This window comes from Miscanthus floridulus, chromosome 9 (assembly GCF_019320115.1).
Source record: "Miscanthus floridulus cultivar M001 chromosome 9, ASM1932011v1, whole genome shotgun sequence".
Classification (NCBI taxonomy): domain Eukaryota; kingdom Viridiplantae; phylum Streptophyta; class Magnoliopsida; order Poales; family Poaceae; genus Miscanthus; species Miscanthus floridulus.
The window spans coordinates 139,729,188-139,756,085 of record NC_089588.1 but is presented as its reverse complement, the minus strand read 5'-3'; the positions used below and the strand labels follow the sequence as shown (position 1 = coordinate 139,756,085).

General features: G+C 42.1%; 2 protein-coding genes and 1 pseudogene across 2 annotated transcripts; all 3 read right to left on the bottom strand.

Annotated features, from left to right (window-relative positions):
* Positions 1-7,202: 7,202 nt before the first annotated feature.
* On the bottom strand, positions 7,203-8,945 carry LOC136483970 (uncharacterized). The gene is made up of 5 exons (XM_066481134.1): positions 8,915-8,945; positions 8,536-8,633; positions 8,098-8,445; positions 7,411-7,977; positions 7,203-7,322 (listed from the first exon to the last, which is right to left on the bottom strand). The coding sequence occupies exons 1-5, from the start codon at positions 8,943-8,945 to the stop codon at positions 7,203-7,205; spliced, it is 1,164 nt and encodes a 387-aa protein (XP_066337231.1).
* A 259-nt stretch (positions 8,946-9,204) lies between these two features.
* Positions 9,205-13,621, bottom strand: LOC136483969 (uncharacterized; annotated as a pseudogene).
* A 9,689-nt stretch (positions 13,622-23,310) lies between these two features.
* On the bottom strand, positions 23,311-26,685 carry LOC136483111 (uncharacterized). Its single transcript, XM_066480213.1, is given in 3 exon segments — positions 23,311-23,743; positions 26,223-26,309; positions 26,389-26,685. Coding segments are annotated over 3 exon segments (513 nt in total). The 3' UTR covers positions 23,311-23,614.
* Between the last annotated feature and the right edge of the window lie 213 nt (positions 26,686-26,898).

Genomic DNA, 26,898 nt, shown 5'->3' with positions numbered 1-26,898 from the left:
AAATGCTTGCCTTTCTTTCTTACGGGGTGATTTGTAGGAAGAAATCGTCGATGCCCAAGGTACACGACCTTGTGACACTTTTTCAAGAATATACCTTTCATGTCACCGAAACAGTGCGTGCATGCATTATATCCCTTGTTTGATTGTCCTGAAAGATTACTTAGAGCTGGCCAATCATTGATTGTTATGAACAACAATGCTCGCAGGTCAAAGTGCTCCTGCTTGTGCTCATCCCACAAGCGTACACCTGGCTTGTTCCACAAAAGTAGAAGTTCTTCAACTAGTGGCCTCGGGTACACATCGATGTCGTTGCCAGGTTGCTTTGGGCCTTGGATGAGCACCGGCATCATAATAAACTTACGCTTCATGCATAACCAGGGAGGAAGGTTGTATATACATAGAGTAACAGGCCAAGTGCTGTGACTATTGCTCTGCTCCCCGAAAGGATTCATACCATCCATACTTAAAGCAAACCTTAAGTTTCTTGCATCACTTGCAAACTCGAGGAATTCTCTATCAATTGCTCTCCACTGGGACCCATCAGCAGGGTGTCTCAACATATTGTCTACCTTATGGTCTTCTTTGTGCCATCGCAACAACTTTGCATGGTCTCTATTTCTAAAAAGACGTTTCAAGCGTGGTATTATAGGAGCATACCACATAACCTTGGCAGGGATTTTCTTCTTGGGACGTTCGCCCTCAACATCACTAGAGTCATCTCGCCTGATCTTATACCGCGATGCGTGACATACAGGGCATGCATCCAACTTCTCGTACTCAATGCCACGGTAGAGGATGCAGTCATTAGGACATGCATGTATCTTCTGGATTTCTAATCCTAAAGGGCAGACTACCTGTTTTGCTTCGTACGTAGTGCTGGGCAATTCATTATCCTTTGGAAGCATCTTCTTTTGGATTTTTAGTAACTCCGCGAATCCCTTGTCAGATGCACCATTCTTTGCCTTCCATTGCAGCAATTCCAATGTGGTACCTAACTTTTTCTGCCCCGCATCACAAGTTGGGTATAGCAATTTCTTGTGATCCTCTAGCATGCGGTCGAACTTGATCTTCTCCTTTTCACTTTCGCATTCTCTTTGTGCGTCACGAATGGCCTGACCAAGATCATCAGCGGGCTCCTCCTCTACCCCTACCTCTTCTTCAGCGGGCTTCTCCTCTGCCCCCACCTCTTCTTCAGCGGGCTTCTCCTTTGCCCCCACCTCTTCTTCAGCTTCCCCCATTGCAGTATCATTGAAGGCACCATATTCAGCAAAAATGTCATCATCGCCCCATTGTTCTTCTTCACCTTCTTCCATTACAACTCTGGTTTCTCCGTGCTTCGTCCAACAAATATAGTTTGGCATGAAACCCGACTTGAACAAGTGTGAATGAAGAGTCTTTGAGTTAGCATATTCCATCGTATTCTTACATACGGCACATGGACAGCACATGAAACCATCGCGTTTGTTTGCCTCGGCCGCACATAACAAAGAATGCACGCCGTCCATGAACTCTTGGGAGCGACGATTAGCATTGTACATCCAATGCCGACTCATCTGCATTACATGACATAAATACCGTATTAAAACCTAGAACATAATTAGTTAATTATACAACATGCATACCACCACAAAAGCTATAAATGTAAGAAAGCCTCGCTACAATGTAGACAATCCCAACTACCACTAAAAACACTAAAGCTAAAATGCACTTCAGCAGCACAAGGATTTCGCGACCAATCCCAACTAAAATAGACAGATCCCCCGTTTGTTCAACATCTTTGGGCTTCTTCGGATGGATCACTGCCTCATTAGCCGCCGTATCTGCCTGTTGTGCAAGATCTTTTTGCACGAGTTAAACATACTCTTCCTCCCAGTAGAAGCCTGAACATCCAGTGCCATCCCACTGAAATTAAAACAGAAAATTAGAACTTTAATCACAACCATCATGAAAATAGGTATAAACTAACCATAGTCATTAAATACGATAAAATAACTCACATTGCGATTCGGACACTTGTAGAAAATGCGACCCTGGTTGGGACCCTCCTTCTTCACTCGGTACTCCATCACAATCTTCGTCTCATCACAACACTTGCCGCATGCAATGAGTGGGAGGCCCGGCCTAAGTCGCTTTGGAAACCCATGAGAGGCCGAGGACCCGAAAGCAGTTGCCATCTACTCTCTATACTCATTTTTTAATACACTAGAAATTTCTCATTTTATAAACAAATAAAATTAAAAAAACTCTAAAATTCTCTATATCTCTAAACAATGAAGTGTGCTATGCATGCTACAAATGAACGGTGAATACTAGTTTTTAATAGCTACTTTAACCTTCCTTCATGTAAATATGCAAGCTTGAAGTGATTTTGAGCTCAAATTGCTTACAAATGAAAAAAACCACAATAAAGAACCATATATATATAGTGAGCAAAATGAGATAAGACAATGGTGAAACATGAGAGTATGAAGTTGGTAACCTTTAGAACTGAAGAATTGATGGAGGAATCGAAGAAATCGATGGAGGAAACAAAGAATGGATGGAGAAAGAGCAAGAACACTGCTTAAATTTGAACTTAAGCTCTCGGGCGGGCTCGGGGAGGAAGAAGACGGCCAGCAGGATTTATAGCTCAAAAACATGTTTCAATAAATAACCATCCGTACTAGTTGACCTTGCTTACGTGATCATCTCGGCGAGCATTTCTCCACCGGACGGCACCGTACTTGGTCAAGGAAGAGCTCCGATTCTACGAGGAAGGGAACATGGTCTTCCACGACCGTTGCCGCTCTCCCTCGTAGAATCAAAGCTCTTCCTTGATGGCCGTTACCGCTCGGCAGAGAACATGCTTGCCGAGCTGAACACAGTCCGCAAGTTCAACTAGTACGGATTTTCTATAATTTTCTAACTATTTTCTAAGTTTTTCATTTCATAAAAAGTTAAAATAAAATGTTTAGTCGCGGAGTCCATAGAAATGACCATATTTTGACCTAGCAATGCATTGTCAATTGTCATTGCGTTGCATTGCACCTCGGACCGGACTCCAGACAATAAAATACTATGGTCGATCGATGCCGTTCTTTGTCGTACAATCGCACGGCGACGGCCGACGGTCCCGTTCAACCACCAAATCTGTCAGGCCCAGCTATTCGGGCGTATCTTCAAAAGAGAACGGATTTGCTTCCCATTGCACGGCCTTGCATTGCATCTGTCATACCAGTCGGAGGCACTAGTCCCTATACTCATTTTTTAATACACTATAAATTTCTCATTTTATAAATAAATAAAATTAAAAAAACTCTAAAACTCTCTATATCTCTAAACAATGAAGTGTGCTATGCATGCTACAAATGAACGGTGAATACTAGTTTTTAATAGCTACTTTAACCTTCCTTCATGTAAATATGCAAGCTTGAAGTGATTTTGAGCTCAAATTGCTTACAAATGAAAAAAACCACAATAAAGAACCATATATATATAGTGAACAAAATGAGATAAGACAATGGTGAAACATGAGAGTATGAAGTTGGTAACCTTTAGAACCAAAGAATCGACGGAGGAATTGAAGAAATCGATGGAGGAATCGAAGAATGGATGGAGAAAGAGCAAGAACACTGCTTAAATTTGAACTTAAGCTCTCGGGCGGGCTCGGGGAGGAAGAAGACGGCCAGCAGGATTTATAGCTCAAAAACATGTTTTAATAAATAACCATCCGTACTAGTTGACCTTGCTTATGTGATCATCTCGGCGAGCATTTCTCCACCGGACGGCACCGTACTTGGTCAAGGAAGAGCTCCGATTCTACAAGCAAAACAAGTTCCCTACTGTAATACTACTCCCTCCATTCGCAAATATATGAAGTTTAGGACAACCAAATTAGTTCATTTTTTAACTAAGTAAATTGTCATAAACGTCATATATTTATAAATGGAGGTAATATATAGCGGCGAAAATGTGCGCGGCAGAAGTTTCTTGGCTGGTCATTATCTATCTAGCTTTCGTGGGTTAATTAGTTAGGTGTGATGAGTCCCTCCTGCAGCGGAAATTTCGTGGTTGACTACTACATACTTGAACCGGTGATGATGTAGTCGAAATTAATTAAGTCGCGGGAAATAAGCTAAAACTACGTTTTTCACTTGTTTGCTGAGTCAACAGAACTCAGTGCAGCCAGCCAACGCGCTACAATCAAGTGGTGTGTGAATTTCCCCTCTCCATCTGTTGCTTAATCGTGAGCTGGCCAGACAGTGCAATATTATGCCCCGTTTGGCAGGGCTCCGACTCCTGCACTATAGCATCCTGTCGGCCACCCACGAGCTGACAGGTGCCAATGGGAGCCGGAGCCATGGAGCCCGAAAAATGAGCTTCTCCGGCTCTGGTGGTGTCAGTGAGAGAGAGGAAAGGAGAAGAGAGAAAAACGGCTCTGATGAACAGTACCATCCTGTCGGCCGCCCACGAGCCAACAGGCAGGAGCCGGAGCCCAGCCAAACGGGGCCTTAATTGCAAGCTAGCAACCGAGCCGGGGGCGACGGGCCTGGAGGCATAATAGTATGTGCCTGTCTTAATTTCTCGATCGCTATATAGTTAGGACCTGGTCGATCAGTCATCAGGACGCATGCTGCCGCAATTCACTATCTGGCTTTTGCTACAATCAACCATTTGCTAATCCAATCTCTCTTCTTTGTTTTCCTCCATCCCTTTCGTTATTGGCATCAGCAACGGTGAGTGAGATAAAATTTTCCACTCAGTGGGTACGAATTTTTTCACTCAATGGGCACGACGTCCATCCCTAAAAGAATATTAGCTGAAAATAGGAGTACCTGAGCTGAGTATGGGGCTCATGTGGCAACCACCGTGTCGGCCGACGACGTACACAAGCGGGCCCCACCTACCTGTTGCCATTTGAAATGGCGACAAGTGACCTGTCGGCATTTGAGATGGCGACAGTGGGTGTCAGCACCTGAAATGGCGACATGGGGCTGTCGGCTGTTGAAATGGCAACAAGATGCTGTCGCCAATTCCACAGACAACAGGTGCCTAGTAATTTTCTCCCGGCAATAATCATTGAGAATATATTCCCAAAAATCTATGAGAGTATTGGTCATTGAATTTAAGTTTTAAGTTGTCGATCTATGGAATTACAAATCACTACACCACAGCCCCAGAATGGCGATGCACCATTGGTCGCTATAGGTGGATACAGCAACGCACTATCGCTCGGTATAGATCTATGCGGACACTTAACTGCTGCCGCTGAAAGTGGCGTCAGGATAGGGTTATAGCGACCGACATACTTTTAGCGACCGATAGTGTGACGAAATGCTGAAGCAATACCGACCAACATGCTGATGGCATATAGTAGTTTTACCATCCAACAGTTCAAGGCTAAAGGGATTTATACCAACCAACAATCCAATGGATAGATCACATGACGCAAAAATACATTATTAATCTCACATTAACCAAATTACAGTATTCTTTTAGACATGAAACATACAAGGTCACATTCAACATGAGACACAAAATCGAGTCACAATGACATAGCTTAGATTTCATTCATGCCAATTGGTACATGTAATAGTCATGCTAGGTTGCACACCTCACAGTAACATGAGACACCAAATTACAGTATTCTTCACAACACACAAGTCTGCCTTGCACACCTCACAGCTAACATGCCCAAGGAGTTCTTTACAAAATGTTACATCATCCAAAGCAACTAGCATCCATCCCCAAGCAGTTCTTTACAAAATGCTATATCATCCAAGGCAACTAGCATCCATCGATGTTTCATCTCCATCTTACAAAAGTTTGATCTGCTTGCTGACACAAAATAATCACGTTACATCTAGCGCCTTCCACCTGAAAAATCAAATCATATTTTTCAGTTCCAACTTGTACTGTAGTACTTTGTTCTGTCAGATGCAGCGTTCTAATTGTGCTTCTAGTAAACTATTAATCTCACCAAGGCATTTCTAACTAACAGAGACATTGATGGTAGTTAGTTGAAGCTGATAGTTAGTTCAGCCAAAGATAAATTTTGCATAATCAAAACCATTTTTTGAGCTATTGCTTTGTCTATCATAAAAGGCAAGATAAAGTTACTAAGAGTAGCCATGAGCAGTTTTCTACCTGTCACTAAGATGGACTTGGCAAATCCACTGTTCATTATCTAACAGTTGTAACAAGTACAGGCCTGTGGTGATGTGGTCAAATTGCTATTTTTAATCAATCAAATACATGTCGAGGACACTTAAAAAGAAGCATAATGTTAGTGAAAAACACTGGGTTTTTTTCAATCTGTGCACAGGGAGAACTCATTGGACCAACGCCACCATGTCATGGTTTTGAAGAATATATGCAAGAACTATTTCTCATTTATGAAACAATTAATCTCATATTAAAGAAAGAAACATAATATCATTCTCATGCTGATTAAAATAGCCTTGCACTAACTGCTATTTTTTGCAGTAAGCAAAACTACCATACAGCCTTGCAAGCCAGAGACACGTCTAAAACTTAACAAAAGCAGGCATCACCGATATATGTAAATAATGTAATTTATTACATTGCTTTTATATGCAATAGCTGTACTCTTCATGGCTTTATATCGTGTACAAAACAAGCAGGAAACTTTTTAGGGATTCACAGTTGCTGGCATGGGTTCCCTGTTTCCTCATTCCGATGATTCATGGTTATTAACTTAGTTCAGTGGGTGAAAGAGGAGAACAGTAAGGGGGAGTCAGCCTTCGAGACAGGGCTGGGACACAGGTAACGTTTATGGTTACTGAAGCATCACAAATAGCAGTTTGATGAATGTAAAATTTAGAAAAAAAACAGCCCAACAAATACATTTAGATGGCAATGAATAAGAACAAGCAGTACCAAATTCTTTTGATAGTGTGTTGTATGCATAGCAGGGTGTGTTCAGCATCACAAATTGCAGCTTGGTATAGGTAAAATTCAGGAAAAATACATACCTGCAGTAGACTTGGATGAATGTGATGCCTTGCTGACGTTCAACTATTACAAATATCATTAATTAGAAACTTTGTTCACTTATCACATATATGAATAAAAGAAACAAAGGAAAATTTAGTTTATTACTTTGTTGTATGGCCACTGAATTGGCATTGACTTAGCATCAGCCAAAGTCTCAATGTCACCATAAGGGTGAGGTAGCACTGTATCCATTTTAATCACAACCTTCACAACAACTTCACAATACTGCTTTCCAAGAGTACATTGGTTGGATTTGTTGAAATGACTGTTTCCTTAGCCACAGCTTCTGGCCAAAACAAGGCATATAATGTGACCTCCTTTCCAACCTAAAATGGTTTATGCACTTGTCAGCAAAAATTGAACAAATGTATAGAACTGCAAGAACTGAAAGCAAGGTTATATTAAGAAAATTACAACGTCAGCAGGTGAAACATGAGGAGGTTTATTCTTCTTTTGTGGGGCTACATTTTTTATGGGACTAGTAGCGCTGCACTCCTGACAAAGATCAATTGATTTTCCTACAGCACTGTGCACAGAGGAGGCAGGAGCACGCTGCGTAGATGGGGTAGGAGTAGGCTGCACAGATGGAGAGGGAGCAGGCTGCATGGACGGGGCTGCATCTTCCTGCGCTGACGGGGTACCAGTAGCTTCCTGCGTGAACGAGGCAGTAGCAGGCTGCACAGACAGGACACGAGCACGCTGCGCAGACAGGGCAGCAGCACGCTGCGTAGTTAGGAAGTTAGCATGCTGCTCAGATAGGGCAGGAGCACGTTGCGCAGACAGGGCAGCAACACGCGCAGATAGGGCAGCAGCACGCTGCACAGATAGGAAATTAGCATGCTGCTCAGATGGGGTAATATCCGCAAAAACATCATCTTCGTCATAGTGGTCGCAGTTTTCATTAATATCTGCAAAAACATCATCATCTTCAAATGGTTGAGCATGATGTGCCTCATCAACATGTTCTTCAGACCTTGGGCTCTACATAAATAATACAAGAGGGGTAATATGTATTATTCACATGTCACCATATTATCCAGCATAGGAAAGATAGATTACTCAATCATGACTTAAGTAATTCAAAGTCTTGAAGTTCTTTACCACATGGTTTCGTGAATTAGAACCGTTGTGTGAGGTGATTTCCATATTTCTTCTTTCTTGCACTATCCTTGCCTCGTGTAGTTCGTCTTCCAATTCTTGTATGCGTCGTTCTAGAGAAGCTTTGTCACTTTCAACCTTTTTACGAGCTAGAACTTCCATTTGTAGCCTTGTTGGCTTGTAACACTTCAAACTAGGGGTACCAATATCTTGGGGAGTTGGTCCTAGACCCAAAGCATGAACACGCCCTCTTGGCTCCTTTTCTCCACAAGCAGCAGCAAAGACATCACCTTGCTGAATTGATCTTTCTATCAACTCTGGGTGGGCTTCAACAACTGATTTAAGTTTGTTCTAGCAAAATGGAATATGGATGTTTATACACTAGAGAGAGATATTAGATACTAAAATTATGTTATGGAAAAGTTACGGAAAAGAACTTACAATTATTGGCTCTGCTTGTTGGGATGGAACTCCATTTTTTCTTGTATGTGTTCTGATATAGATTTCATCTCTTCGAGGCACGCACCCAGCTCTACACCCTAAAATTATTTTAATTCAATACTAAAACTACAGCAAAATAATGCACTAAAATTGAATGCTAGAGATATTTTCTATACCATTTCATGCCTAGAACAAGCAAAGCTCTTGCTTCCTGATGTATGATGTATCCTCAACTTTGCACGATTAGTTTGGATATTTCCTTTCGAGCCTAGGATAGAAATTGTTCAATTCAACAAATATATTGTAGTCCAAATATGAATATATAAAAAGTTTAGTCCTTACTCCAAATCCAGGAGAGGTCCAGTGCTCAATGAGGAACCTCCAGTCAGTAGGTTTAACTCTGTCACCATGTTTTCGCTGCAATACCTCAATTGTTACCTTTTCATCAAAAAAATTCTTCTTTAAGGTTGCCTTAAAATCCTTCCATTTCCTTGTAGCAGTGACCAGAAACCAGTTTTTGGCAGCCTCATCAACGTCATAGAATTCCTAATTTTCCATCAATAGTAAATCAATCCTTAGGGTAATAATCCAATACTCATCATAAGAATGGAACAACCCACACTTCGTAGCAAATCAGTACATAAAACAATACATGATGTGTGGCAGATTTCAGCAATCAAGGTCCAAAGAATTGAAGAGGAAAAATACCTTTAAAGTATCCCACACTTGGTCTTTCTTTTCAACGTCAACAAGCCTCCAGTCCGAACACCCAACTGATAATGTCTGTCTCACTAGAATGCCAATGGCACTAGAAAACTGTCTATAATTCTCTCCAATAGGCTGACCAAATTCATTGAGTATTATCTTGATCTTAGGCACGTTTGGTGTTCTTGCAAATATGTTGTCCATCGTAGTGATGCTTCTTTTCCTCTTCTTTGGCGGACTATTATGAAGATCTGTAGTAAACAATTTTAAATAAGAAGCATTAGTATAAAACATGTAATATGACAAGATATTTGTGATGCAGCAAGTCACACTCTACAAGACCTTCATCGTTGCATAAAACATCTCCAGATGGCTGGTACTTAGGATCTTCTTCAATCTGCTCATTTGCATTTTCAGCACGATTTCTTTGTGACCTACGCAGATTGTGACCTACAGTTGCTGCACCACTTGATTGTTGTGTCCTCTACAGAAAAGGCACACAATAGTAAAAATATTTGTTAAGAAATATGCAATGATTGTCGTAGTAAATAAAAGTCTATACAAAACCTTTGTTCTTTTACTAGGTTGAACATTCTGCCCTAAACTGTTCATACGAGGCAGATTTAGAGCTTCAAGCTTCTGGTTATTGATTTCAATCTGGTCATCTCGAAGTTGCTCATACGGATTGACAGGGACATCCTTATTATTTCTTTTTGGTCTTGACATGTTTTCTCCTATGAATGGACAAATAAATTAGCAATACTCACAGGAAAATAGTAGACACATTGTTTGACAAGACTTACTTTTTAGAACCTTTTTTAGACTTGTTTTGATCAACAGTAATACCATCTATGTCTGTTCTAATAGAAGGGACAACCCCATTAACAATATCCACAGTCACATCGCGATTTAGATTAGGCAGGTACACAACTGGTCCATTATCATTATTTATGTCCTCATACTCCAAATTATCAAAGTCAAACACATCTCTTTGGACTGACTGAACAGCAGCAACCCAGTCAGTATCAATTGCTTCAGGGACATAGTATACTTGAACTGCCTGTGATGCTAGAATGAAAGGCTCATCAGATATCTTTTCACCTGTATTGAATAAATGCCTAAAATTCACAGTTGTGGTCCCAAATTGATCCGTTTTCACCCATTTGTTTTGCACACGGTTGTCAACCCAATCACACTTGAAAAGCACCACATTTCCTTTGTGGTAATAGTTCAGTTCATGAATTTCGGTTATAATACCATAATATGTCTTGCTTCCTATTATAATGTTATCATTATTGTCACTTTCAAAGCTTGATGACTCAGCAACTAGAGCAACCCCGCTATTTTGAATAGGTCTACCCTCATCATAGGATAGTGTGTGAAAGTTGAATCCGTTTATGTTATAGCTACTATACTTATGTGCAAACATCATAGGCACCTTTGCTAAAATTTTTATCTCATCTAGTGCTTCCTCTCCCATTTCTTCCACCTGTGATTTTCAAACTATAATTAATATAAATGCCAAATCCACATTAACTAACTTGTGTTAAGTTTTATTATTACTTACATGCAACCTAAACCACTCATGAAAGGATTCATGATGCATGCGACTGATGTCCCGTCCATTTTGAATACCAATTGATGATAGATAGTGAGCATGCTTGCTGCAAGGTCCATCATTTTATCACTTTAGTATGCAGAGAAAACCCATCATGTGATGTAAAGTGTGACAATGGGTCTAGATAACTTACTCCAAGTAAGGCTGTATATTGTCATAGTTGAACAAAACATATCTATGGGCTTGCAGCCATGTCTTGTGATCTATACTCACTATGCACTTTCCGGCCAATCCTCGACCAATGCTACGAAAGAAAGGAGTTGTACTACAATCTTCATTTCTAAATTGATGGCTAGTCCCATCATGTAAGTAGCGAGAACAAAGTGTAAGGCATTCTGTAAAATTAGACCACTCCATAATTGATCCCTCAGGGTGACTTTTTGTACGAATAGAACCCTTCAATCTCATCAGATACCTATACACATAAATAATAGGCACATTGATAATGTCATAAAACTAATAGGTACCTAATTTAGTTCAGTAGTATGCCTAATTAAATTACCTCTCCACAGGCCACATGCTGCGAAAATGAACTGGTCCAGCTATCTTTGCTTGAGGAGGAAGATGAACCATCAAGTGTACCATGATATCAAAAAAGGATGGAAGGAATACAGTTTCAAGAAGGCTCAAGGTTTCAGCTATTTCAACCTCTAAACTTTCCATATAACCTATTCGAATGACAGGGGAGGAAAGCTTCTTGAAAAAATTACATATACGGATCACTGCAGCACTCACAATTTATAGCAATATTTTTCTCACACAAAGTGGAAGCAAGTGTTGTAAAATAATGTGGCTCTCATGACTCTTAAGCCCAAATATCTTCCTCTCATTAACATGTACATTATGACGTATATCAGATGCATAACCATGAGGAAACTTCACCCCTTTTAGTACTTTACAAAATAATTTCTTCTCATCAGGACTCATTGAGTATGGTGTTGGTGGTAAATAAAGTTGGTCTTCCACTTCAATAGGGTGGAGATCACTTCTAATACCAAGAACATGAAGGTCCAAACGGGAATTCAAATTATCCTTGGACTTCCCATCTATGCCCATGAATGTATTAACTAAGCTTTCACTCATGTTTTTCCCTATGTGCATGAAGTCAAAATTATGTCGCAACATCAAATCTTCCCAATATGGCAGTTCAAACAAAATAGATCTCCTTTTGAATATGACCAAAGGCTCTCCTTCCTTGCGTCTCATGGTTGCTGGTTTCTTTCCAAAAGGATCCTTCCCAAAAACTGTATTAAGGTCTTTAGTGCACTCCAAAACCTCCTCCCCAGAAAGTGGAGTAGGTGCTGCCCTAAACTCAGTTTTACCACCAAATTTATTAGCATCAAACCTAAATGGGTGGTCTTCACGCAGGAATCTGCGATGACCCATATAACAAGTCTTGGTACCATTACCAAGTCTAAGTGAACATGTATAGCTGTGGCAATCAGGACATCCAGCTTCACCGGATGTCATAGACCCGGACACATAGCCTAAACCTGGGAAGTCAGTAATAGTCCATAATACCGCTGCCTTCAACTGAAAGAACTCACCCTTCGAAGCATCATATGTTCTAACTCCCTTGGTAAACAGATGTAACAGATCTTGAACTAGTGGCTGATAATAGACATCCATATCACTACCAGGAGCATTTTTACCAGGAATCAACAAAGAAAGGATGAAATTTGATTTCTTCATGCACATTGAAGGTGGAAAGTTGTAGGGAATACAAATACCAGGCCAAACGCTATAGCTAACATTCATGGTTCTAAACGGATTAAAACCATTGGTGGCAAATGCTAGACGGATATTTTGACTATCTGTAGCAAAATCTGGATGTTTCTTATCAAAGTCTTGCCATAGTGGTGAATCTGTAGGATGCCTAAGCAGACCATCCTTTTTACGGTCTTCATCATGCCATCTCACTAGACTTGCTGTTTTAGAGGATAGAAATATCCGTTTTAGACATTTCTTTATTGGAAAGTAGCGGAGAACCTTTTTAGGAACCTTATATACATGTTTTCCATCTAGGCTCTTCCTTACTGATTTCCACCGAGAAGCCTTACATTTTTGACATGAATCCAACCCCTCGTTATCTTTCCAAAATAGAATGTAGTCTTTATCACAAGCATGAATACTAGTGTATCTGATTCCTATAGATTTCACTAATTTCTTAGCTTCATGAAAGTTTCTAGGCAGTGTCGAACCCTCAGGTAGTGCATCATTAAGTAGATCTAGTAGCAGGTTAAAAATCTTATCACTCCACCCTCCGAGGAGTTTGGTGTGGAGTAATCTAATTAGGAAACACAGTTGTGTATATTTCTTGCAATTAGGGTATAACTCTTTGCTATTCTCTGATACTAACTTCTGAATGGCAACTAGCTCCTCACAGGGTTCTAGGTCTGAATTGTTGTCATCAAAATCCCCTTTATCATCTAAACCAGCAGCTAAGTCCCTAAGCAAATCAGAGATGTTATCATCTTCGTCAGTCTCCTCCATAAGTTCAACACCATCATAGTTTCCATGATTCAGAGAAGAGCTAACTTCTCCATGTAAGGTCCATGTTCTATAACCTTTTAGAAACCCATCACATATCAAATGCTCACGTACTTCACTTCCCTCCCTCCAAAATGAGTTAACACACTTTCTGCAAGGGCATAGTATCTTGCTTCCTACCGCTGAATTCTCAAATGCAAAAGCTATGAAATTTTTCACCCCTTGTTGATATATCTTGGTGTGCCTAAATGCAGTTTTTAAGTTAATTCCCATGTTAACTACAAATAGAACTTTCAGTCTTTGTGAAATAAGTCTTTGTACCTAGCATCATTATCGATCCATGATTTATCCATTCCCCTTTGTGAAAGATCAAGCAGCTTTAGAAATGAACTATAAAATAAAAAAAAGACCATAAGCAGCAAAGAAGCTACATACTTTGACAACCCTGCTCATATCCATGAATCCACAGAACAATTTTAATTTAAACACGATTGTCGTGTTCATGTCCACAACAATATTAAAAAAGATGGCCTACAGAAAGAGGATCATACCAGTACGCACAAGAAGAGCAACTGCCAACGTTGTGGCTATTCAAATAATCTCCAAAAGATTGCAAGTTGCCCACTTCAGCTCTAGACTGGGGTAGACGGACCTGTGCAGATTCTTTCAGCTACACGTCCAACGCACCATGGCAGCTGTAGTGTTAATACACATGACATCAGATCAGTACATGTATAAGTATGTTGAGACATGAATTGCAAAATAAAGTAGTGTAGTAAATTGATTATGCCAAAAAGATAATAGTCTGCATTTCTGTTTTCTATTACTTTGCACAGGAACTTATATATAGGGTGACAAGCTAGAGTAACAGGAAAAATTGAGATCAGGCTACTGCCCACAAAATCATATCATCATTTAGCACATCTGGTCTGTCAGCGTGTGTGTGCCATGACAAAAACTGATTTTCAATGGAGGTATGTAGAAATGTATAATGTAAACATATTGATTATTAATAAACAAAGTTATACAACTGAATCATGGGAAACACTGGGGATAATACTATACGGCAAGCTTAAATGTAAACACACACATTATTTATATACAATTCTATAGATGTAGAGGATAACACTATATGGCAAGCATTGAATGTAATAGCAGGAAGACACATACGTATGTTTCTATGGGGAACTGCAGCTGACAGGGAGCAATAAAGGGGTTTCTACAGAACCTATTGAATATTAGATGATGCCCTGTCTGATCTGCAGAACCTCGAATGGCACCAGTGCACATGCGCAAATAGGGAAGTTTTATGGCACAGACTCGACTTCAAAGAGTTCTGTGTGAGACGTGAATAGAAAGCATGTCCATTTGTCACTTTAGATTTGATATCTTTGCAATATGCTGCTGGATTCCAGCTATATACACGCTATCACTACTTTTTGATTAATAAAAAACAACAAAAATGCACACTTAGGGAGAAGAGTAGCATACATACACGAGAGTAGAAGACTTACAAAAATGCAGACATGTTCTTCTAGAGAAATGACAAAGAAGAGTAGTCCACACCACACGCCTACCAATCGTCTCTTCTGGAACTATCGCTCCTAAATAGAATAGTGTAATCCTGGTGTAGATTTGGCAAACTAGCGTACAACGACGGGGGGATTTGTGTGGCCGTATGTAAGGGCGTTTTGGAGGAAGGGAAGGGAGGATTTGGTTGGACCTGGCAAGGGCGCGGATTTGGGTGGCCATGCAGGGTTGGCACGCGATGCGAATCACGTGGCGGCGGCGGTGGCAGAGTTGGGCGGCGGAGGAGTTGGGCGGTGGCGGCGGCTGCGGAATTGGGCGGGTGTGCAGGGATTTGGTGGGCGGCTGAGCTGAGATGCGGCAGCGAAGTTGGGCGGCAGCGTCAGCTGCGGATTTGGGCGGGCGGGCAAGGATTTGGTGAGTGCGAGACTTGCGGTGGAAGCGGCGGCAGATGAAATCTGAAGATGCACCTGAAGACTAAAGCGACCAAGAGTTAGGGTTTGGAGAGATCGTATTTGGGTCCAACAGTTTTGCTACGAATGGGGCCTGTTTCATTTTTAGTCTCCCGTGTCACACCCAATTTTAAGGATAAAATTGAATGCACTAAACTCATGTGTGCCTAGGGATCAGTCACACACATAAGCTGACATATTATAAAAAGTATCATCACGGTGTATCTTACATCACCATTAATAACATAACATAGTCTTACACAACACAACGGAAAATAAAAAGATAGCTCTCTCGTGGAAGCTCCAACACAGGGACGGTCAACTGGTTGACCACGAGCCTAATAGTCCTCAGGGAACTCCTCATATCTGTTGTCATCTGTTACCCATCCGGGATTTTTATCCAAATATAGAAAGTAAACAAGCGTAAGTACTTCCCGTACTTAACAAGATAACATGGGGTTATGAAAGCTCAAAAAGGTTGACTCTGGTTTACTGTGGTTATGCACTTTTAGTAAGTCAAGATTTTATCATCAGCTATTATCAAGTTATGCTTAAGCCCCAATTAACCCACATGATCAGATATCAGAATCAATTGTATCATTTTAACATCATAGAACATCATAAATGAACATCAATAAATAACCAGTTATTCTATGAGTTTTTTGGGCTGCTTGTGACCGTGAGCACGGCTGTTATAATAGTTTGTAACCCTCTACAGAGGTTGTGCACATTCACCGCGAGTCGTGATTCCCATATGCCCTGGTTAATTACTCCCATATCACTGCCAAGGTGAGCGGACAGGGTACACTATGAAGCCATTTCATAGGTTTCTCTAACAAGTTAGGGCGGCTAGGTTTCCTCGGCAGACAGATGTATGAACCCCCCTTTCCTATGGCACATATCCATCGCGGCTATACACATAGGAATAGAGGCAGTCCTATACCCAACGTGGCAAGCCCCTTTTGTGCCATAAAGGTAACCTCTAACAAGCTAGAAAAGGTCCTACTACTGAGCTAAAGTCAGAGCCATGTGACCCTCATGGTTGCACTGTCAGTCCTAGCTTTTGCCGACAGATAAGTCCTTATGGAGGGCCGAGAGCATCATGATCGAAAGTCATTTGCTCCTTCGCCCTATAATTCAGTTGTTTAAAAGTCAATTTTACCTTTTTGTTCCATAGAACCATTATTTCATTATGTAGATCATGTATAGTTACATTGAGCGCTAGCAAACTACCCATATGCATATAACCCATAGGAGAACAAGGAACAGGATAATCAATCACTAGGATGTCCTTACGGGTATCAAAATTAGACACATGCAAATGAGTAATTAATAAATGGTGAATAGGCATCAAGGTAGATCCCATGCTATACTTGCCTTGGTTAGCAAACTCCTGCTGGTCCTGCTGGTCATCAAAGAACTCTTGATCTCCAACGTTCTCCTCATCGTCTGAACGCGACCAACACGGCAACAAACAACATTTCAAAGGCATTCATGCAAAGCAAACAACCCTATAGTTAGAACAGTACACCAGTAGTATAGAAAAGAAGTTAAAATGTTTATGAAAAGAATCTATGTCTCGCTACGATCACATCAACGCGAAGTTCACGAAAATCGGAGCTAGAACGCGAAAGTTATGAATTAAACGGGGTTTCCTATAGCAATTTATTTAATTAAACCTAACCATGAAACTCAAAAGTTGCAAACATGGTTAACAGCGGTACTAACATGTAGAGAACTTTATTACGAATCTAACGCAATTTGAACAGGTCGATTCGGAGCTAAAACGAAGTTTTTATGAGCAAAACAAATCCAATGGCATTTCTGTAATTAGTATGAACTATTTTTGGATTTAAAATAAATAAAAAGGATATTCTGATTTAATCAACTGAGGGATGGCGGGCATAATTTGCTGAAAACCGAGGGACTCTTTAGCAATTTTGCCACGGCGAAGGGGTATCGGCCTCTCTGGGCCGTTGATCAAGCAACGGACGGCTCGGATTAGATCTGGGGGAGAGAGAAAAGGTGGCCGACGGCCGGAACAGTGGCAGCCGTGGCGGCACAGCCATGGCCGGTGGCAAGGAGGTCACCGGCGAGCGGGTAACTTGGTCTATGGGCCTCGGTTTGCGCATCCGAGAGCACCGGAGGAGAGAGGGGGTGCGAGCGAACTCGTCTAGGCCGAGAGAGCGGCCGGAGGACGTGGCTGAGGCGGAGGTCGCCATGGCCGGCGGTGGGAAGGTTGACGGCGCTCGTGGATTGGGTGCTAGAGGCCATGAAACGCGAAATAAACGGCATGGGGAGAAAGAGGGGAGCAAGGGGGTCTCACCACGGGGAAAACGGAGGCGGCTCGGGGACGGCTGTCCATGCGGAGGGGCGGACGGCGGACATTGGCTCGTCTATGCGACGGTTTTTGGCTTCCGCTGCACTCGGCGAGTGCAAAAGGGAAGTGGGGGAGACAGCAGGGAGCGGCGGCGACGGGCTCGGCGCCGTTTTATAGAGGTCGGGCGCTGGGGAGACGCTCCCACGATGTCGCGAGTGGGCGCGGGCGGTTGCGGCTTGACTGGCGCGGGACTCAGGAGGTTGGGGAAGGTGCTGACGTGCGGGCCCGAGCGGGCAGCGGCTGAGACGTCGGGAAGGGGCGCGGCAGCGGCGGTTGCCAGCCGAGCTGGGCCGGCCCAGGAAGAAAACGGGGAAGGGGGAAAAGGGGGAAGGCGAGCGGGCCGGCGATGCAGGCCGCGCGAGGCTGGGCTGGTGCGGAGGAAGGGAGGCAGCGCGGCTGGGCTGGCGGGCTGGCGCGGAGGAAAAGGCTAGCGGGCTGAAATGAAGAAGGGACGGGCGAGAATGAATTTCCTTTTTCTTTTAATTTTCTAGCGTTTTAGCAAACCATTTTCAAATTGATTTTGCATTCAATCCAAATTTGATCAAAACCAATCATTACAAAAATAAAAGTGCAGCAGCATGTATGCATCTAGAGGTTACTAACCTTATATTTGATTTTAATTTCACAAAATTTATTAATTTCCTATATTTGATTGCACACATAATAACTTAGATAAATCAAATTTAACTATTTTTAAAGAATGCAAATTTTTAGAGTGTTACATCCTGCGAACCTGTCTTCTTTTATTTCCACACCGCGCGCCAAAGGCACGGCCCTATACTGACCGAAGGTGTGTCCTCTATACTGATCTAAACTGACCAACTGTTTGACTGTATAGGTAAATATCTATACCGACTGATGGTTTATCGCAACATGTACATTTACCGACACTTGATCCATGGGCTAGCTATACCGACCGACGGTGCAACGGTATTAGTATATTTATAACGACACACATGTGACGCTATATTAGTGTTGTGGTGTAGTGAATTGTGAATAAATTTCTTGATAGCCGTTTGACGAAACGTAGGTTGCCTTTCTGGTAGAAAATGAAACTGGCATTGATCACGAAAGTGTAAATAAAGGTACATCCTGGCATTACAACGAAATAACAGTTATATTCATCTGCTATGTTGCGTGCCTACTCCTACGATACATCACGCAATTTTGCGCACACCATTTCACATGAAGTAGTACAAATTGTAGTGGCATGCGAGGTACCATGACTACCCTAACATGTGCCATTTCTAAACCTACCATGCCTTAGGGGAATGTGAATCGCCAAGTGTAGAACGTCAAGTCTACTATCTAGTAGAATTGGGTTTGGGAGAACTGAGAAGGCCCAGCCTCACTGTTGTAACACCCTAAAATTTGCACTCTTTTAAAATAGCTAAATTGATTTATTTATGCAAATATGTGTGCATTAAAATATAGGAAAATAATAAATTTTGTGGAATTAAAATTAAATATAAGGTTAGAAACTTCTTGATGCATACATGCTGCTGCATATCTAATTTTGTGATGATTGATCTTGATTCAAAGTTCAAATGAATTCAAAACCTATTTGAAAATGCTTATGGAAATCTATTTGGAAAAAAGAAAAATGCAAAATTCATTTTTCCCCTCCCTTCTTCATTTCGGCCCGTTGGCCCAGCTCCTTCGGCCCGCTGGTCTTTTCCTCCGCGCCAGCCGCCAGCCCAGCCGCGCGCCTCGCTCGGCCCAGCAAGCCGCGCCAGCCCAGCACAACGCGCGCAACCGCCGCTGCGCCTTCCTAGCACCCGCAGCCGCTAACCGCCCGGCCCCGCCCGTCAGCGCGTCCCCCACCTCTGCCCCGCGCCCGAGCCACGCGGAAACCGTCTCGGCAGCAACCGCCGCCGCTCCTGGAGTCGTGGGAGCGCCCCCCGCCCCTCGGCCTCGATTTAAAGGAGCCGAGCCCCCCCCCCCCCCGCGCGCGCTCCCCTGCTGTGCCCGCTCTATTTCTCACTCGTGCCCACGCCACGGAGGTCGCAACCGCCGCACGGAAGAGCTCCGTCGACCGCCGTCCGCCCGTCCGCACGGACCGCTGTCTCCGAACCTCCCCCGTCCTCGCTTTTCCTCGCGGTGAGCTTCGCCGTGCTCCCCTCCTTCCCCCTGTGCTTTCAATTTTGTATTTCGTGGCCGTTTGGGCTCTATTCGCGAGCGTCCGCGAGCTTCGGCTGCCGGCCATGGCGTCCGCCGCCTCGGCTCTCTCCTCCGGCCGCCGTAATGGCCTTGGCGAGTTCCCCTTCACCCCAGCTAACTCCCGGTGCCCTCGGATTTTTGAACCGTGGCCCATAGGCCATGCTCCGCGCGCTCCGGTGACCTCCATGCCGCCGGCAATGGAGCCTTGCCGCCGGAGACACTGTTTCGGCCGGACTCCTTCTTCTCTCCCTCCTCTGATCTAATCCGAGCCACCCATCCATGATCCAACGGCCGAGAACGTCCGGTACCCCTTCGCGTGGCAGTTTTGCTAAAGAGACCATGTACTTTTCTAAGTCCTAACCCGCAGTCCAAAGCGCATTTCCCTGATTACGCATTCTCGATTTGAAAGCGTATAGTTCACTGCTTTAGTCTAAAATACGTTTTCAGTATTTACAGAAATGACATTTGAACTGTTTTGCTTATAAAATTGTCGTTTTAGCTCCGAATTGATCTGTTCAAATCGCGTTAGCTTCGTGATTCCATAATCTACATGTTAGGATCACTGTTAGTCAAGTTTGGAACATTTTAATTTCCTGGTTAGGTTTAATTAAATATATTGCTATAGGAAATCCCATTTAAATCATAACTTTCGCATTTTAGCTCCAACTTCGTGTTGACGTGATCGTAGCGAGACGTAGATTATTTTCACAAACATTTTATCTTGATTTCTATACTGTTGGTGTACTGTTCTAATGATAGGAATGTTTGCTTTGCATGAATGCTTTTGGAATGTTGTATGTTGCCGTGTTGGTCGCGTTCAGACGGTGAGGAGAACGTTGGAGATCAAGAATTCTTCGACGACCAGCAGGACCAGCAAGAGTTTGTGAACCAAGGCAAGTATAGCATGGGCCTACCTTGATGTCCTATTTCACTTTAATCAATTACTCATTTGCATGTGTCTAATTTTGATACCCGTAAGGACATCCTAGTGATTGATTATCCTATTCCTTGTCTCCTATGGGTTAAATGCATATGGGTAGATTGCTAGTGCTCTAACTGAACTTGATCTACATGATGATGAATGATTCTATGGAATTGAGAGTTCAACATAATTTATAACAACTGTTCCATAGGGCGAAGGTGCAAATGACCTTTGATCATGTTGCTCCCAGCCCTCCATAAGGACTTATCTGTCGGCAAAAGCTAGGACTCACAGTGCAACCGGGAGAGTCATATGGCTCTGACTTTAGCTCAGTAATAGGACCTTTTCTAGCTAGTTAGAGGTTACCTTTTTGGCGCAAATGGGGCTTACCACGTTGGGTATAGGGCTGCCTCTGTTCCTATGAGTATAGCCGCGATGGATATGTGCCATAGGAAAGGGGGGTTCCTACAACTGCCTGCCATGGAAACCTAGCGGCCCTAACTTGTTAGAGAAACCTATGAAATGACTTCATAGTGTACCCTGCCTGCTCACCTTGGCAGTGATATGGGAGTAATTAACCTGGGCATATGGGGATCACGACTCGTGGTGAATGTGCACCACCTCTGCAGAGGGTAACAAACTGTTATAACAGCCGTGCTCACGGTCACGAGCGGCCCGAAAAACTCACAGAATAACTGGATACTTGTTGATGATTAATTAAGTTGTTCTATGATGATATATGGTACACTTGACCCTGATATATGTTCTTATGGGATTAAATGGGAGCTTAAGCATAATTTGATAATATCTGATAATAAAAGCTTATCGTACTAAAAATGCTAACTGCAGTAAACCAGAGTCAACCCTTTTTTAGCTTCATAACCCCATGTTAACTTGTTAAGTACGGGATGTACTTATGCTTGTTTATTTTCTTTATTTGGATCAAAATCCCAGATGGGTAATAGACGACAACGGGTATGAGGATTTTCCGGAGGATTTTTAGGCTTGTGGTCAACCAGTTGACCTTCCCTGTGATGAAGCCCACGAGAGTTTTATTATCTTTTATTTTCCGTTGTGTGATGTAAGACTAAGTTGTATTATGGATCTGATGTAAGGACACCGTGATGATACTTTATGTAATTTGTCAGCTTGTGTGTGTGATGGATCCCTGGGCACACACGAGTTTTGTGCATTCAATTTTATCCTTAAAATTGGGTGTGACAACTGTAGGCAGCACCACCAAAGGATGGTGGAGATGGAGGCTGATCCTTGTTGTGGTGGTATGGGCACTTTCACCACATATCTAGATAGATCGGATCCCCTACGATGCTACACACCCAAGGATTTGCATTGTCCAGGGAGTCCTGAAGGGCGTCCACCTTCATCTCCCGATCGAAGATCTTGCCCTTGAGGTATGAGATGTATTTTTGCATTGGCTCAGTTAGGGGAGGATCGACCCACCTCGTGTAGCGGTAGTTTCCCTCATCAAGGATAGACTCAGAATCTCGTTAGTTATCTATGAGGCAAATTGAGGGAAAGCAACTAAGTAATAACAATACTCACCGCGCCATAAGGACATCGGAAGAACTGCCGGTTACGAAACAATTAAAAACATTTACGTACTTAGTACATGACGTGCATACCTATTGTCGGCACCAAATAGAGCCCATCGTCGGCCCGTCCATAGGATCGGGCACTCCAAACTCGTCCAAAGTGTAGAAGTTGTACTCATACGGCTCGTAAGAGAACAACTGCAGTCGACCGATGTCGAACCTCTCAAACAACCACAACATCAGCAGCAGTGGACACACAACAAAGGTACTGACCTTCCTCTTCGGTGAGCAAGAGTCGCACAAAGCTTTGTAGGTCGCCGCCAGAACAGCCGAACCCCAACTGTACTAAGGCATCAAGTCTGGTGGAGCCTCTACTATCTCCTGAGCAAAGCGAACGAGGTGCTTGTCCATGCTATCTCCATGAGAGCTAGTAAACATCACTACTGGAAACCAAAAATTTCCTGTCGATAAAAAATCGACAGAAAAAAGCAAAAAACCGACAAGCAAAATCAAAAATAATTTTTCTATCGATATAACGACAGGAAAATTCCGACAGAACTAAAGCGACAGGGAAATAACTTTTTCCTGTCGGTTGTATTATTTTACTATCGGTTTAATATTTTTCTTGTCGGTGGGCGTCGACAGGAAAATTGTGGGTCGCCAAGTCTAGAATTTTGTTTCTGTCAGTAAACGACAATAGGAAAAATATGTGTACCGATAGGGAATAAAATTTCCTGTCGATGTTGAACCTCCAGAAAAATAAACTTGTACCGACAGGAAATTCTGGTTTTTCTGTCGATGGAACCGCGACAGTAGAATTACAGTTTTCCTGTCATCCTCTCCCGACAGTATAATTATAACGTACCGACAGGAAATAATTACAGTCACCAGGCCATAGAAGCACCTCATTTATTTATAATTTCATACAATATTCATGATAATAGTATTGGCACAAACATGACATCTAATTCTATAAGGTTTTCAACTAGAACACAAATATATTGCATCAATTTGTCATCATCCACATGCCATACATATAGATTAGATGCCCACGGTTGGCATCAACAGCCACAAATTAAGATGCCTATAGGTCTTGCATCCACAGCTACATAAATAATAATTTCACAAAAGCATCAACTAGTTGATTGTCTTTCCCAAAAACTGGCATCAACTTGTTGGCTGCACCTTTACTATCTAAAGGTTAGAAGTGGCAACTACCAACAGCTTCTACAAACACAAAATGGCATTATCTGTTTGTGATGACTCCCACCTTCATGCATGGGTTTGGTTCAGTGTTTCCAATGCAGCTCTGTATGCGGCATTGAGATTGTCTTCATCGTGGCCATATATGGCATTGTCATCATTGGTCGATTCCAAGCCAACATGAGAAGAACCAGTGGCCTATACATATATGAAGAGAAATATTAGTTAGATTGCTATAGGTAGTAGTAGTAATCTTCCAGATGCTAACAATAGCTAGTAGGTAAACACATTCCAAAACAGTGCTACCTATTTTAGGGAATCAGATCTATGAAAATTAGGCCTTAGTCCTGCACTCTCTCCATGAGTAGATCTGAATGTCTGTGCTTGCTTAGTTGCTTTCCTAGAGTTTTTTGTTGTGCTTCTCCATTTTCAGATATGTGCTCACTTACTGATTGAAATTGAGCCTAGCTAGTTAGCCTTTCCTGCTGTACATTGATTTTCAGTTATGTCAGCTTCTTTGTTGGATGCCATTCACGACTAGATGCCTGCTGCCTGGTTAGCTTTGGCCTTTGGGGCATGTCTGGACACGTGCAAATGGGATAAATAACTAGTTAGCTTGTGAATTGTGAATTGGGAAAACTTTCTGCTGAGTATCTTAGTAATTGTATTATTCATACAAGTGCAGCTAAAGGAGATGGTTGTATTAAAAAATTTCGTGGTGATTGCATCTGCTTAGAACTGGACATGGAGTATCTCACACATCAAGATTGCATCTGCTGCTCCTTTCTGATAGAATACAATGCAATGATAAATACTAAATAGTTATAAATGGATTGTTAAATAAATGGCTGCCTAGTATATTGTAGTTTGCTCAACAAATTATTTGTAGTTGCTTATTAAATAGTTGTCTAAAGTTTGCTCATTAAATTATTTGTAGTTGCAGGATGTCATCCGCTGCATCTAATCCTTCTGGTTCCACTAGCAAACCCATGATCCTAAAGAGGAACTCTAGTGACATTGAGTGGGAGTATGGAGTGTTGGTGGATCCAAACAACTTGAATGTGATCAAGTGCAAGTATTGTGGCCTCCAGGTGACTTAGGAATACATAGGCTAAAGCTCCATATTGCTGGGATTCGTGGCGAGGTTAATATATTATATCTATTCTCTATCAAGCCATGATTCTATATTCTTGCTGAGAACTTAATGTTTCTTTTTTAAATAATAAATATGCAGGTTAAACCTTGCAAATTATCGATGGAAAAGGATAAAGAAAAGTGCAAGAAAGCCGTAGATGACTCAAAAAAGGCTAAAAAGTCTAGGCTTACTCAACAACAAGAGGTTAGAGATGTTGTGGACCTTGATGGTGCGCCGGATGCTGATGAGGACACCAACATAGCAGAGGTAGAAGAGTTTGATGCGGCTGGAGGGAAGACCATTAGGAAAATAGGGCCTATGGATAATTTTACAATGCCTCTTGATCAAGCCTCCATTACATAAGGCTGCTTATTTTTTGAACCCATATTACAGCTACAATGATGATTCCATCTTCAAGAATGAGGAAATCATGGATGGATTCTTCACTGTTGTTGAGACCTTTTACCATGGTGACTATGACAAGGAAAACAAAGTGCTCAATGAGGAGCTATGCAAGTTTATAGAGAAACAAGGTCACTTTGGAAAACTTGTAGCAAAGGCTGGCTGCAAGCAATATGATTTCAACCCAGGTAATTCTGCAGTACATTGATATACCTTGCTGTTTTCACTTGTAGCAACGTGCTTTTCCATGCTAGAATCTGCTGCAACATTTTTTCCATGCTAGAATCTGCATCAACATTTTTTCCATGCTAGAATCTACACCTTCTAATTTATTTCAGTGTAATTTAAGCTGATATAAAACCTGGATGTAAGGACTAATTCTGCAATAATTTGATATACCTTGGTATTTTCACTTGTAGCAACATGGTGGACAAATTATGGAACATAGGTTCCAACTCTGCAAAGAATGGCCATAAGGATTCTTTCTTTAACTTCTAGAGCTTCTGGATGTGAAAGGATTTGGAGCTGTTTTGAATCTGTAAGCCTCCCGACTCTTTGTGCTTCTATAAACTCTAATTATGTCTATATAACTTGTGATTTCAGACGGTTAACTAAAACTAAATTTGCTTATGCAGAATCATACAAAAAAGGAACACGCTGACATGTGAGCGTCTCAACCAACTTGTATTTGTTCAATACAATAATAGGATGAATGCAAAAAAAATGAAGGATAAGAAGAATCAGAACATGGATCCTCTTTTGGGAACCGAAGCAACTAAAACTCAGGGATGGCTTGTTGAAGGTGGTGATGAAGAGGATGGTGAGCCTGTTTCTTGGCTGACATGGAAATTAATTGAAGAAGCTTGTGGGGTTGAGGAATGTGGGAAACTTCGTCGAAGTGCAAGGCTGGCCCAAATGAGAGATGTTAGTGATATCAACTGAGTCCCGGTCCATGGGAACTTAACCAATACAAATATCTACCTTACCATTAGTACTCAATTAATTCAATTTAAGTCCAGATGCAAGAATCAAGACGAGGCCACTTCCTCACTGGTGGACTGCATGTTGCCATTTTGAATACCACATCAAAATTATAGTCATTTTATAGAAAAGATAATAAGTTAGGCTAGTTGTACTCACAATTGCTTGCGCTACTGCTACTGCTGCTTCAAGTTGTAAGGATTCCTCTGGAATTTCCTGTCCCAGTCCTAAGCGTCGACAAAGTGCCTATAGTGAAGACATTAAATATTTCAGATTTTGAAAAATGGTTTGCCTGTAGAAAACAACTATCAACACACATACTTACCATTGTTAGATCTATAGCAACTTTGCCTTGCTGCATCGCACTATCCTTCTCTTTATGTAGCCTTGCATTTTCTCATCATAGTTCTGCATTTTGTTGGGCCAACACTTTCATTGAAACTAGATTTGATTGACTCACATTATTCTCCTTCGCAGCTGCTCTGACATCAGCTGCCCTAATAGCGCCATATCCTATAGGAAAGCGCCCATGGGTGGACAAACCACCTAACACATCGTACAACACCTTTGCATTCAACTCTTGCTCATGTTGTGGCCCTTGCCCTTGTTCCACCTCTTCCATATCCTCATGCTCTTCATGCTCCCCATCGTCTTCATGTTCTTCATGCTCCTGTGTAACCTTCTTAACCCCTGCTATATAGTCATCTTACAAGCAATTCCAAGTAATCATGTTGTGATGCTACAAGGGTACTAGCTTAATCTAAAAACAAGAAATTTAATTGTCCTTTAACCATGACAAACAAATAAGCACTTCAAGCATTGCTGACAGTGAGAC